At 27.4% G+C, this 15,964-nt stretch overlaps 1 protein-coding gene and 1 long non-coding RNA gene across 2 annotated transcripts; one reads left to right on the forward strand and one right to left on the reverse strand.

Annotated features, from left to right (window-relative positions):
* The first annotated feature begins 470 nt into the window (after positions 1–470).
* Positions 471–11,111, forward strand: LOC132917071 (myophilin). The gene is made up of 4 exons (XM_060977607.1): positions 471–762; positions 9,556–9,692; positions 10,105–10,309; positions 10,401–11,111. Exons 1-4 carry the CDS (start codon positions 709–711, stop codon positions 10,569–10,571), a joined length of 567 nt encoding a protein of 188 aa, XP_060833590.1. The 5' UTR covers positions 471–708; the 3' UTR covers positions 10,572–11,111.
* On the reverse strand, positions 4,748–7,758 carry LOC132918536 (uncharacterized). The gene is made up of 2 exons (XR_009660510.1): positions 7,585–7,758; positions 4,748–5,102 (listed from the first exon to the last, which is right to left on the reverse strand). It is a non-coding gene; the product is annotated as an uncharacterized LOC132918536 (long non-coding RNA).
* Positions 11,112–15,964: the final 4,853 nt, after the last annotated feature.

Consider the following 15,964-nt stretch of genomic DNA (forward strand, 5'->3'; position numbering starts at 1 on the left):
TATTTACATTTTCTCTCGGGTAGTCTAATCCAGTATTACAGTTTAAAAATATTTGTACATCGATATATCGCAGAAAAATTGAAATAATATCATAAAAGCCGATGTACAAATCTAAAACTTTGACTTGGCAATAGGTAAATATCTTAGGTATATTTTTAATTTAACAAATAAACAAGACTACAAGAGCACAAGACATAACATATGAAGACGTAGTCAGTAATAACTGTAATAATTAAATAATAATAATGGTCATTGGTCGTACACTCGTACCACAGAATAGAAATAATAAAAATAATATAATGGTTGTATACTCGTATCTCGTGCGGGCGGCTGCTGTAGTGCTGTGCGATGTGTTGCCCCGCCGCCACCGCCACGGTAATTGTAATCGTCGTCGTCGCCGTCGTCGTCGTCGTCGGTAAGGTTCGGCTCGCGACGTACGTAATAAAACTATACGGAACAGTCCGGTTCACACTCGACAACCCACCGCCGACGCCCGTCACCCGATCAGTCGTTATCTTGGACCAGTCTTGTAAGCACCTCGTCCGTCTCTGCTTAGATTGTAGTATATTCGCCGAGTGCTGCACAATATAATAAAATTAATAACCGTCGATCACGGTCGTGCATAAATAAACAATAACCGATACACTCGTCGACGACGACTAATTTCGCTCAGTTCAATTCCGATATCCCATAGATTCTCTACCAAAAATGGCCAACAACAGAGCCACCAAATCTGGTTTCGCCGCCGAAGCGCAACGCAAAGTGAGTAGCCACCCGACTTATTATTATTTTTTTATACATTTTTTATTATTACTATCGGCTATACTTGTTCATTGGTATATAATAATTATTATATTTTACTATGATTTACGTTCCGCGAGCATAAGAACGCACGACATTCAATTCCGTATCGATAGTTCGTGGTGCGTTTAATCACGATATTGAGTGTTAACAACCTTATACAGCGTAAGCTATAATATTATGCAGCTGCTATATTATTATAATAAACGTTAATTTTAGGTAACCACTGTGCATCTAGAGCACCTGTTCGATTCCGACAAGTGCCGTCCTTTACACTGTACCTACACCGTACACGTAATAATAATATTATTATGAACATTATTGTGTTTGATGATACTGATGAATAACCTTACTGTAATGTCTGTAATCGCCGTTTGAATCGTTTAACATCCAAATAGTATAACCCTACGTTTTACTATAATACTGGATGTCGAATGTCTAAATACTATAACTTTCGACTTTTCGAGTCTACGTCACTTGCGATTTTCGTGTAAAACATGTTCACAAAAACACGAAGGTTGTAACACTGCAGTGTGCAGATAACCTGTAGCGTCTGTTTGGCATTTTAGCCTTTTAGACAATTTGAGTTTATGTACGCGTGTGTATTATCGTATTATAAATTCTGTAGCTCTAGTGCAATATGATGCAGGGCATTTATATACTGTAAAAATTACTACAGGACATCGTGTTTCGTGGAACCCCACTGCTGCTGGTGCAATTGATCGTTATTTTACCAACAAAATCTATTATTGTAAATCACAACCAAGGTTGGTAGGTAGTCAAGTTTTATTTCAACAGTGTAACAAAAGAACGCGCAACAGTATGACGAATTTTTTGTTTTCCGACCAATACCGAATTCCAAGGTTCCAAATTCGTTTGTACGATATAGATAGGTATTAATTGTATATAATATTATACATATAAATAATAAATATATTAGCATCCACGGCAGATCGTTTGATAATAAATATTATTGTTATGCCACTGTGGCAAGAGCAGGTCACACAACGTCTCTCCCTTTTCCCTACTCACTGGTGCTTGTGGGTTGTGCAAGGGAAAAAAATGTTTTATATTATATAGGTCAAACGCACCTAGAACTCGAAGTCCATGCTCGTTCCGGCAAATCCAATTAATTAAATGTGTTTACATACTGTCGCTGTGGGTAAATTAGCTTGCGTATGCACTATATTTTATTATTATTTTGTTGGCCGTTGCATGTTTCTAATTTCAATGATGGAAAAAAATATTCCGCGAAATAACATACTATATCGAATTAAATAAGTGTATTCATATATTATATAACATACGCATCTAGTATTAAAGTATAATGTTGTTTTTAGATTATGGTATTGTTTGTCGTAAACTCGTAACCATTGCGATAACCTGATAATCGAGCTGAATCCAATTAAATGAATTATTTCACATCTTCCATTAAGTAAACTACGAAAATAAAACTTTACACTCGTTTTTCGATCGATTCTAAATAAATTATTCTAACCACATTATTTTTATATATTAGGTATATAACTTTTGTAAAGCTCGTACTTTAAGTAATAAAACACATTATACACAATATACGTAATATTACCACTCTACTTAGACTATTCATAATATATTGTACACAATTTAAGACACGTGATTTCAAAATACCTTTATTATTACTAATTACTTATTAGTTATTAGGTATATGTCAAATGTTGTTATGGTGTGATGACGAATAAAAATTCGATGGTACTAAAATTCCTGTGCGCTGATAATCGTTAAGTTAATTGATTCTATTTGTTCACCACGTGCTATAGGTACTTTTTAGTTTGATTTACAACCAGATAAATCTAACAAGAAACTTATGTTCACAAAAGGAAAATAAAATGACAAAATATTTTTTTGGCGGAGCTCAGCTACTAGACTGTACATATCATACACTACTTTAATTGCTAGGTACTTGCGAATTACGGTTCCAAACTGTTTGTATTCGTCGTAATTTTGTAAATTAATAGTTATTACTTATTATTGATATAAGTATTATAGCTAGTTTTTGAATTTATATGCGATAGAAATCCATGAAATATACAGATTCATATCATAAAAAAATATGCTATAATAATAATAACATTTACGATTTTGAGTAGTTATTAGATAAATCTAAATATATGTATGAAAAAGTCAATTAAAAAAATTCAGAATAGTATTATTTTTATGGTAAAGTACCTATTATACTATTTATATTAAATTATTATTACATGACGAGTACCACCATGAGGTAATAACAATCAATTTTAAGTTTTCGAATTAAAAACTTCTACGATTATTTCAAAGTATGCTTTTGTAATTGGAAAAATTTCATTCCACGTCACAAGATACAATTGACGCATATTTAAAACAAGATAACTTCAACTGACAGTTCCTCACCTTAGTCACATTATGTTACTTCGTCGATGATTATACAATCGATTTTTTTCAATGTAGAAAATCCTCAATTTTTTTACAGAACATTCGTAAGTTTGGGTCTTTTACTAATAAAAATGTTAAGGTATTTAAATATCAAAATTATTCTGGGCGAATTGCAGAAGAATATGCATTTATTTTACATATAAATCCGGGCACTATAGTTATAATTTTATTAGTCGTTACCCATTATATTGTACACGTATATTTTATTATTATTATTATTTATTATTCACTTATGTGGAATTACGTAATTTTTTTTTATAAGCTTCGACATTAACCCATAAATACAAATTAGTAGTATTGCTTTATTTAAATATGGTTTGTTTAAATGTCTATCCAATGTTTACTGGTTAACAAAACAATATTCCATACAATATAATATAATAGTGTATTGGTATAGACGGTACCTTCAAGAATCAAGAGACGACTGACATACCTCGCCGATAAAATGTCGGTTAAAATACGTCTTTTCAGATAATTCCACTGCACCTACACTAACATAATATTATGCTTGTAGCTGAGACCGAACCGGTTTTTCCTTCCAACACAAAGATAACACGTCTTTTTAGAATAACTCCTCGACAGGCTCGACATACCGAAGTTAAAAAGTCATTGCGTAGGTGTAATTTAAATCTCTACATATTTGCCCCGTCTCACGTTTATCGTCATGGTTGTACCTAATTAGTCTATACAAAATAAACGTAATAGATATAAATAATAAAATTGTGATATATGAAATTATGATCGTAATTTTTGTCTCGGTTGATTAAGTTTTTAAAAGTTAAGTATAAGTGTTGTAAATTATAATCGTGTAGTCGTGTAGAGCAATTTTCGTTAATACTAAAAACTAAACGGTCGTATTCAATTTCGATACATGACGCATACGTACGTCGTCATACCGTTTAGCATTCCATGTGAAAAATAATGTTTTTATTATTAAGTGTTTTTTTTTAGATAAACCTGTAAACTATAATCCTATTACTAATGCATATTGTTATATGCAGAATGACTAAAATGTAACCATAATTATAATCATTAAGTATATTATCTTCACAATTTTCAGAATATTCCATAGCGTGATTTATTTTTCTTAAAAAGTATTAGTGTGGCAATAAATGTGTTTTAGCTGAGGTTTTAAAAATGTTTAAGACGGTATAATATAACTTCAAAATAATAATTTTAATTTATAAAGCTAAATGTGTGAGTTTTACATACATATTTCAGCTCGAGCAAGAGTTTATTTCTTATGTTTAGACTTTGAGACTGATATCTGTAATGTTAGTTAGATATTTAATATTTAGTATATAATATATATTATATATCTTTGATTTGCACAACATATAATTCATTTTAATCCACAACGAACGTACAATTGCCATAAAGATTTTATTCTAATATTTTTTTTCTACATTAATAACATGTGCAATTTCTCACATCAGATTCTGGAAAGGTAATTATGTTGACGAGTCTTATAATTAGGTAAAATACTATAAAGAAATAACTTTTATAACTACATATAATTAAACTATTCGATATATAGTTCTTTTTGCAATTCCTTATTTAGCTGAATATTTTTAAATTATAATAACCAATTATATGTGATGAAGGGGATTTTTTGACGAAATCCTTGATTCCAATACATGTATTGTACAAACAGATGGCCTCATGTATCAATCGATGATTCATCTTTGTGTTTCTTCTATATATGGTTGTGTCGCTTTTTCAAATAGATACCGTATATGGCCAATGTGGGTCGATTGGTTTTTGCTTGTATGCGTTGCCATCTCGCTATCACATGTTGTATGTATATAGGTTAATAGGTTTTTGAAAATCAAATGCCTGGAATTGTGTGACTAAATATAAATACAGATAAGATTAGGTGTGAGAATATGAAATTATTTTTTTACCTGAGCTTTTACTTTATAATCTAAACTTAAAAAGGTATAGACTTAGTTAAAATTATCAATTTTTATTAATTTTCACTGTATTTCATCTTTTAAATTATATACTTTTCTAAATAAATTAATGTATATTCGTGGAGTAAAAAACACTACTAAAAATGTAATCATTAATTTTTAAACTGCACAACATTTGATTGTACATAATATTATAGATTGTTAAGCAGTTTTTATTGTTATTATTAAAACATTTGAAACAATTAGCCTTGACAAAAGTGGTTGGTTATTACTTATTACTGTAATACTAAGGACTTCATGCTCTAAGAAACCTTAAAATATGCATGCATTTATATCCTAGACAATTATCATAATATATGCTCTTGAAAATATTTTATTTTTCATTAGAAACCAAAAATTGCAAATTTATTTATTATTAAATAAGGCATTTTTAATTTAATTTAAAAAAACATGTATCTAGTTTAGAATTATTACTGCTATATTATTATTATTAATTATTATACTAACTATATTAACACAAGACGAAAACAAATACAATACCAACTTGACCGTATTCGGCGTATTCCTTATCAACCGATTTTATGTTTTTCACAACATACAAATAATTGGGAAAACACTCAGTAGATAGATTATTTAATAATTTATATTTAATCATTTTTTTCTTATTTCTAGAAAATTCATATGAAATATTCTATAGTATATTTAAAATATTATTTTCTGTTATATATTGCTTTTAATTTTTTTTTTTTTTAATATACTATTTATACAATTAAACACAATAAGTATGCGTGAGATGAGAATAAATAAAACATTACTAGAATTGCGTGAATAGGAACTTATGGAGCCACCCACTAGTAGCACTTAACTTGGAATTTAGGTTATGGAATTATTAAGTTAAAAGGTTTTTACACTATTTTCTTTTGAGCCTTCGACAGGGGTTTCCAGAAAGTGAAGGGGTATGTAAGCCTTTTATTAGAGGATTTTCGTGACCTTCTAATCTACCATGATTTTTTTTTTTTTAATAAAATATGTGAAATATAATATGTACTTAAAATACAAATATAACAAAACATGCACTTATATGGAAAAAAGATCTGAATAATATGCAAAATATACAAAATAAAAGACTTCTATTACTATGCAACAAATTTCTATATTACTTAGCTATGCTTTGGATGATTATTGAAGAAAATTCCAATTCCTATAAGTCCCTAGCACTAGACTTTTTAATTGTTAAAATATAGAAAATATAAAAAACAAAAGTTAAATGATAAAATTTGTTTGATCTATATTATGATATAACCTAGCCTATACGGAATATAATTTTATAAGTGGTGAGGTGGAGATTGTGATTTTCAAAAAATGTTGAGATATAAATTCTAATAAGGCATTTAAAAAAAAAAACTTCTATTAGTACCTATCTATAACTACGTGTTTACTTCTCTTTTATATCGATTTCCATCTTAGTCCGTATATTGTACTTTATTATTATATTAGGTATTACCCTATTATATTATAAATGTATAACTCTATATGCCAAATTTAGAAAAATAAAAAAGTAATAACAACCAATACCATTGGGTCATATTTTAAATACATCAAATTCCTAAAGGGAGACATACCTAGAAATGACAACTGGAAACTACTTATAGAATTTATATTTTTCTTATGGTAGTTAATTTTGTCGTAAATTATAGCAATATTTCGATTACACACAATCTTTAACGTCTTATTAGTTTTGTTTATCAGTTTACCACACACATAATTACTTATCAAGTGAAATAATTATTTTGGTAAATCTAGGCTTAGCTACTATTTTGCTTTCCAGTCCAAAAGCAGCCATTAGTTTAGAGGACAATCTTTTAAATATCTTTTGTCAAACAATTTTAAGGGACAATAGTCCTCAGTAGATTGACTGTGGTAACAATTTGGAATAGTAAATGAAGATTAGAAATATGATTCTTAAATAACTATTATGACGCCTTAAAAACTATATTATCAGATGACTACTCTATCGATGATAGCTTTTAAAACTAATAGTAAGGCGTGTACTACTTTAAATAGATATTTATATTTATAATAACATTAAAAGTAATACATTTAAAACTTAAACCAATTTATATAAACACTACGTCATCTAATAAAATACACTTATTATTGTTTTAATTTTTCATTATTATAAAATATCTGTTAAAAGTTCTATTGAACTTAAAATTCAATTTTCATAGTCATAATATGTTTTTATATTGTAACAATATATTATAGATAGATCAATTATCAATTAATCATGTCATATTTATGTAGAAAATTATAGTTAATAATATAGTGTTGATAGTGTTGTTATAGTATACTGACTATAATATAAGTATTAAATGTTTTGAATAATTATTTCTCAAATTTTCCATTGTTATGTACTCACGATTTCGCATATAAATGTACGTAGACATACGTGCTTCCTTCTTGAACCTTGATGACTAGAAATTTAAAAAAATAAACAGTAGGAACGAGTATTTGTTGGCTGATTATAGCGATGACATCAGCAACTAATTATTCCACGTTCAGCACATTCTCGAGAAATGTATTGGGCACTTGAATATAAAGTATATTGTCCATTGGCCGTAGTTAAAAGGAATAAGTATAAACAAAATACTTGTTATCAATGTGCTAATTGTAATAATATACTACACCAAAATGTTTCAAGTAATAAAATGGAGATAAACCCATTAATTATATTGTTTAAGTTTTTAAATGAATCGATAATATTTTATTTATTCGGCTGTTAAAAATTAATTTAACTTATGCTTTTTTACTTTCTTGTAGATACTTATAGTATTCATTTGTAATTTGTATCTTGGTTTTTTTTTGTTCTAAAGATCAGAATAGTTTGGTTGAGAGTTTTCAAAATACAAATATTATTTAAGTAATTATTTAAAAGAAATATCAATAATATAAATGTGTGAATATAATATGTTGAAAAAATATAATTTCTGTAAGTAATACTACCAAACAACAAATCTATAAAATAAAATACAACATAATTTTTATAATATATTATGTTTAAATAACAGTATTATGAAATAATATTTGTTTATACTATTTAATTTACAAGCTTACAGAAATGATATAGGAAATAGATCAGGAATTCATTAAACAGTTATATATGTGTTGTATGTCGATTTCATAATAATATATCACTTTTGTAAAATATATTAAATATTATCATAAATCATTATTCATATACGATTACATTATGTTATTTCAGTCATTTTTAATTATCGTTGGTTGTCGATGTTTTAATAAATAAAATTAAAATATATATAAAGCAGATATTAATACATAATTTTATAGTTGGCCTATAGACGAGTAACTTAATGAAAAGTATAATATGTATAAATATAAATATAGTGTCTTGTTTAATACATACGTTGGAATATATTATATATTATATAATATTATATCAAAACCATTTATAAATATATTTATACACTATAATAATATTTTACTATTATGAGTTAATACTGTATGATGGTTTCTATAATATAAAATACACCAATATTTCGAAAACTATAAACATTTAGTCATTAAAAAATAATAGGTATTTTTGTAATATATACTTTTTTTAGATATTCTTTCGGAGTGTTTCGATGTCTAATAATTTCATTTTGAACAAGTTGTTAATTAGTTATAAATATTTAAAATTGTTTATGTACAAACTAGCAGACCAACACTACGTATCACGTATTAAGTGCCACTATTTTAATCCACCTTGTACGATGTAAATATTGATATTGTACCTATCACTATAAGTATATTTATAAAGTACTATTGCTATATAGTATATAGTATATACTAATACAAAAATGATGTTTCAATTATTCAAGGGAGACGTGATTAAATATTTTATTTTTGGGGATACGTGAACCAAAAAAGTTAGGAAACCGCTAATCTAACCTTTAATTTTTAAATACTTTAAGTTAAATTATAAGGTATGACTAACTAATCGTAATTTTTATGCATTGAAATATTTTGTTTTGGAATATAAAATTAATAATATTTGTCGTAATTTTAAAAAGTTATAATTATTATAAATAGTAAAAAATGTTTATACCTACATAATTTTCGAAATAATTAACGAACGTCTTTAAATAACATTATTGAGTTTATTACTTATAGATGAAATTATTTAAATTAGATGAAAACTAATTAAAAGGTTAAGTTAATTAGAATATTTTTATATTCTTAGTTGGTTCTATTTACTATCAGTATTAACTATAGCTGTAAATTTAAATAAAAGTCGTGAGAACAATGGGAACAATTTAAAGCATTTAAAATATGTTTTATATTTTGTTTAATGCCTCGAGAAATAACCTTTAAAACTTTTTTTTTATAGATCAACAGCAAATACAGTGAAGAGCTAGCTCAAGAATGTTTAGAGTGGGTGAGCAGCGTCACTGGTTTGCCATTGAACACATCTGGCGATCCCGACAACTTTTTTGAAGTTCTTAAGGACGGACAAGTATTATGCCAGTGAGTCATATTCTACGTAATAAATGAAACATTACTTTCGAACTGATAAAATATATCCTTGAATTTTTCATAAAGATTACTTGTCACTTTCATATTGTTTTACTTAGATTAATTATTATTTTTTTATTAATATTGTACGTACCTGTCGTACCTATTATTTACATAATATAATATATACATAATTATTATAAAATAATGTACTATACTTTATACTACAGTTTTATTAATCAAAAATATGGAATATTCCAATATAATTAATATTATACTATCGTAATGAAACAGATATTTCCGTTTTCTTTTCTATAAATTTCTTATATACATTTGTGTTCAAAATATAGGTTTATTTATTATTATTTGTCTTTTTATGTAGCTTCCATAGAATTTTTATGTAATATTTCTTTATTTCCCGTAGATTGGTAAACACTCTAATTCCCGGATCCGTTAAGAAAGTGAACACTAGTACGATGGCTTTTAAGTGTATGGAAAACATTAATAACTTTTTGGCTGTGGCTGTATCGATCGGTGTACCTTCTCAAGAAACTTTCCAATCTGTAGATTTGTGGGAACGCCAAAACTTGAACTCTGTGGTGATTTGCTTGCAGTCATTGGGTAGAAAGGTAAAGTTGAGAATTATTTTTGATTATTAATACATTTACAGATACTGAAATAAAAAGTACTATTTATATAATATGTTTATACATTATATAGGCTGGTCAATTCGGTGCTCCAAGTATTGGACCGAAAGAAGCAGAGAAAAATATTCGTAACTTTAGCGAAGACAAACTTAAAGCCGGTCAAACTATCATCAGTCTGCAATACGGATCCAACAAGGGAGCAAATCAAAGTGGACTCAATTTTGGAAACACAAGACATATGTAAAGGCTCGTCTTACCCTCCACATTGTTCCATGCCCAAATTTATATGCAAAACTGATGCCGAATATCCCCAATATCCTCAGATTTTATACACGAGTAGCATACTCATACATTCCAGCGTAACATTTTAAACTTCCAACCTTGTCATAACCATTCCATTATACCAGTATTATTACGTATTTATGTAGGTGTAACTTAATTATTGTATCTTACACAAACAATCTACAATTTCACTTTGGGCATAAACTATCTTCTGTTATTATAATACGCGTTAAAATTTTGAAAACAATATAATGAAACGAATTTTCGCGTTGAAGATATTTTGGAAATTTTTGTTTTTAATAATTATTAAACTATATAAATTAACAAGTTCATTATTTTTATTTATTTATTTCTTGGTACATAGTTGAAATATTTATTTTGTTTAATATATATTATACCCATGTAAGGTTTATGCATTTATTCGGACATTTTTAATACTCGAATGATCTATATATTAAGTTATTAAATTAACATTGAATAAAAAAATTATTATTTATTTTAATTGTGTGTTTATCCTTTGTTGTATTATACCAGTCTATAAAATATATTACCTAATATAGGTCCAAATAATATTATATATTTATTCTATATAATAATTTATAAACTGCAGTGTGCAGTAAATGTAAATGGACATGTATATTTGGTATACTATGGTGGATACTGGATAATTATTATTTTTAACTGTTGTCTTGTAAAGGCTTAAAGATTCTCAAAGTACTGAATGGTAATAAATTCCTAAGGAATCTTTATTAGTAGAGTATAATAATATTATGTTTAACGAGGTATTTTTGAATTATTCAACTTTCAGTGATAAAAATTAAATAAATTAAAAAATATTTTTATACAAGTTATATAACTTGTAGACTTTTATTGATTCTGAACGGAGCGATGAATGTATTGATTTTACAATGATTAACTATTTTAGTTATTTTATTGTATTTTAAAAAATACTTATTTTTGTTAGGAATTGAAACTTGCATATGATATTATATTTTATACACACTATGACATTATAAATGAAATGTTTTCAGATAAAACGTCTGTTTATGTTAAAGCTATTGATTATTTATATTGTATAACGCCTATTCTATTACTTATAGTAACATAATAGATTTCTTTAAATATAAACACCATAAAATATACTTGGTAATATAGCCTAACAGGTCTATCGCTCAGAATAGTTTTCGATTATAATGATCTATACTGAATTCAAATTTAACACGTCCATTTTAATGACTTGTTTTCATTTAAAATCGATGATTATAGAATCTGTTTTATCATTACTACTCCGTTTGTCATTATTTCTTAATTATTTTAACTAAAAGTATACACCACACAGTTGACCTTCCAAACAAGCGGAGGGAAGCTCTCAATTTCTATACGTGCGTGGGCCCATTTGGTTGCTTTCAGCCCACATTTAACCTAATTTTTTGGTATGTTGAGATTTGTGATGTTCGCGGTCCGATTTAAAAGGACGATCTTTGAATATCTTACTCTCATTGTCTGGGCCCTCTTTGGCTATGAAACTTATCTACTTTATTTTAATATTATTTTCAATTATGAATATAATTACTCGTAAGTACCCAATTATGCTAATTATAGTAATATATAATAATATACGGCGCTAGGGCCGTGTCACTATAAGTAGACACTAAACACTACTATATTGCCATTTAATTGTTTATATATATACAATAATATAGTTTAAATTAATTCGGTATTAAAATATAATAATGTGGCACAAATAATAAGTAATAGTTTTTAGTTGGAAAATAAAAATAAATCTTTCGTTCTAAAACATTCACGGGACATAAAAAAGAAATCGAAGTCATTACATATTTAATTACATAACAAAAGTTCTTCGGAAAAAAGGGGGAATGGTAAAATCCTACAAATTTAGATATTTTAAAAATGATAGTACTGACTCCAACAAAATAATATAATAATAATAATAAAAAAATGGCTATTTTATCAGGAAGCAAAGCAAAAAGTAATAGTATATAATTTTGATTCTTAAAACCATGAATAGTAAATAAATTCGCAAAATATTTTGTACAATGATTAAATATCCTGTTTAATAATATTGTTTCGTTAGAACAGAGAAATTTTAAATTTTCTATACAAGAAAATATTATAGTATGGTTATCTTAATCATTTGATAAAACGAATTGTTCAAAGCAGTTTGTTTTAATATCCATTAAATTTATCGTATCATAAACTTCGTCAATACTTTTAGACATAGATTTACGCATATTGTTAAATATAATTAATATCAATTGTATTGAGTCATGATCTTTTTTTTAGCTTTTTGAGTTTTCAGTTCTAAAATCGTCTACTTACTCGAGAAATTGGTGCAAATTAATTTTTTTTTCAAAGGTATAAAAATAACTTGAATTTCTAATCGAATAATTATGCAAACAAAATGCCAATCTCATAAATCAAGAAATTCAATAATGTTATTAAAAATATCATAAATGCAATGGCGGAACTAAGATTTTTTTTAGTGGAGGAACAAACACAAAATTGTTCATATTATATATGTATAATATATAATTTTGTAAGCACAAAATGTATGATTTTATGTTAGGCTTTAAAAATATAATATAAGAATATAACTGATAAGTGGGCCCCCTTAAATCTGCCACTGCATGTCTGTATAAATAAATAAGACGTCAGATAATAACACGTGGTTACGTCTATACGTTACGTTCGCAAGGCTAAATATAAATAAAGTTCGCTACTTATGACAGTCGTTACTTATTATCACTAATATCACTCATATCTGAAAAAGGCTGAAAATAGGTAAATTTAAACACAAAAACTATCGATTTTTGGAATTTATACTGAACATTGTCAACTAGTTATCAGTCGAATTATGAGTCCATGTCAATGATCTATATTCTATAGGTACTCTAAGTTAGACCAAGGCAGCAATTGAGAATTTTTAAATTAGAGTTATCGGTGAACACTGAACATTAACTTTTCGACTGAGGAATTACTGCAAACAGACGGTAAATCATTTATGTAAAGGTTGCCTTAACTAAACCTAGTTAATATAAGTAAATATCGGAATATCGTTAAAACCGTTTGTTATTGTATTTTAAGTTATTATTTTTTTAAATGTATACGGTTTTATAAAACAAGTACCTCATATATTTTATTAACATTCTAATTTATTATATACATAGATATCCTATTATTCCTATTACCTTCAAGATTTTAAATAAAATTCTTATTCTTATAATGACATATTAGTAAAAAAATAAGTATTCATGAATACTATTTAAAACTATCAAAAACAAAACTAAGAATTTTTTAAAAAACTAAATATTGAAAATGGTAGTTTATAAATTATAAATTATATATAACTATATATAGGATATAAGATATAATCTAAATATTAAATTTTAGTAAATCATTTGATCTCATTTTAAAATAACTACAGTCCCTTTTTTAATATACAGTATTTAATTTAAAAACTAATAACTATAAAAGCACTACACCTTTTATACCATATTTATTTAGTAGATATTCGCCTATTATAATTCAATTTATAAATATGTTTACGTCAGTGGCGTACGCAGAGCCCCCCCTCTCCCCCCGGGTGTCAGGGAGATATGACACCCCCCTTAAAAATAAGTATTTGTTCATATTATGAAACGACTAAAAAAAAAAAGTCAATTCGTGCATATAATTATGATTTGCTGCGTACGCCGATGGTTTACGTTAAACAATATTCTAGACGGTTTTTATTGGTAAATAACAGTTTACACTTATAACTTAACAGTTGACATATTTATTGCTAGAAATATTTAAGTGGTTAAGTATGCTATAGACGTTGTGTTAACTGTTAAGGCGTTTTTTTTGTCATTCATTTTTTACCATAATTCTCTTTACAGTTTGTAAGTGTAACCATAATAAATTTAAATCAGTGGAGTAGTTACCGCAGAGGCAACAGAGGCAGTTGCCTCGAGGCGCAAAATAACAAATAAAATAATATTAGTTTGTGTAATTCAATATAAATTTATTTTTATTTAATTTGAAACAAAATATTTAATGTGATATAAATGTGATCGGCGGAGTACGATTGCGCGCGTTTTACCTTTTTAGGTATATGCGATTGCGCGCAGTGCCAGAATCAGTGCTTGAATAGGGGGTGGACGTGGGGGGACGGAGTCCGCCTTCTCTTTTTTTTTTAGCATACTCCTATTTATTTGAAACGAAACACTGGAAACGCAACATTTGCTGTAGTGAATTTGTAAATTATCAGTTTTTTCTGATGCAAAATATACCTATAACCCATAGCCATAATATTTGTATATTTGTATAAACTATGAAAAAAAAATTGGTTAATAATAATGGGTAATTCATATAATCGATCGTTAGGCTGTGACGACCACACCTAGGCCTTTTTCTATGCGACCGCTGCGATCATAGATATTGTGAACGCGACTATTTTTTACGTTTTATTTTAATAATATATATAAGAAGAAGATGTCAAATATATGAGTGTTTTTTTCAATAAATTTTACACTAATTCACTTTTAACAATGATTGGCCACACTTGAGTTAATTGCTAATTTTTTATAGGAAATATATAAAAAAAAATATTCATAACTAGGTGCTTATAAATAATCAACTTAACTAAACGAACGTGGATATATGTATCACTAAAAAAAAAATCTTGTATAATAGACAATTATTATACGTTACAATTTTACAAACACTACCAAAAAAAAAAAAAAAAAACAACGTTTCCGTAATGTGTACAATGTTTCGAACAGATTCGTATGTCATTCAACGACGTCACAGCCACCGAATAATCGGATCAGAATCGAATCGCACGCGTTGTCAGATCATTACAGCGGCACACGAGACGGGCAGCTCAAACGAAAGCGATATAAGTGATAATAGCCAGAAATTATTACTACAATATAAAAAAAATATAAAAAACTATTAGTTTTTATTAATTATTATAATCATTAAAAAATAAATAATGGATTGGACGGACGAAGAATGTCTACTTCTTATTGAAATGTTTAAAGCCAGATCAATTCTATGGGATTCGACCAATAATCAATAAAGGATGGCAAAAAAAAAAATTGATTATTGGATGGAAATAAGTAAAGAAATGAAGAAAAGTGTAAATGAAATTAAGAGGAAGATGGAAAAAGTTTACAAGCGTCAAATAGAAGGGAACGTCGCCTTGAAGTAAGCACAAGACGTTCTGGCGCTGGAGCCGATGAAGTGTTTCATTCAAAAAATTACTAAGTTTAAATTTTACAAACACTAAAAAAAAATTAACGTTATCGTAATGTGTACAACGTTTCGAACAGATTCGTATGTCATTCAACG

The sequence above is a fragment of the Rhopalosiphum padi genome, chromosome 1 (assembly GCF_020882245.1).
Source record: "Rhopalosiphum padi isolate XX-2018 chromosome 1, ASM2088224v1, whole genome shotgun sequence".
NCBI classification, from domain to species: Eukaryota; Metazoa; Arthropoda; class Insecta; order Hemiptera; family Aphididae; genus Rhopalosiphum; species Rhopalosiphum padi.

What these genes read in the sequence shown, in the direction of transcription:
- LOC132917071 (XM_060977607.1), top strand. Translation starts at nt 709, where the DNA reads ATGGCCAACAACAGAGCCACCAAATCTGGTTTCGCCGCCGAAGCGCAA. An exon ending in CCGCCGAAGCGCAACGCAAA is followed by an intron (nt 763 to 9,555) that starts GTGAGTAGCCAC and finishes TTTTTTTTATAG; the next exon opens with ATCAACAGCAAATACAGTGA. An exon ending in TGCAGTCATTGGGTAGAAAG is followed by an intron (nt 10,310 to 10,400) that starts GTAAAGTTGAGA and finishes TACATTATATAG; the next exon opens with GCTGGTCAATTCGGTGCTCC.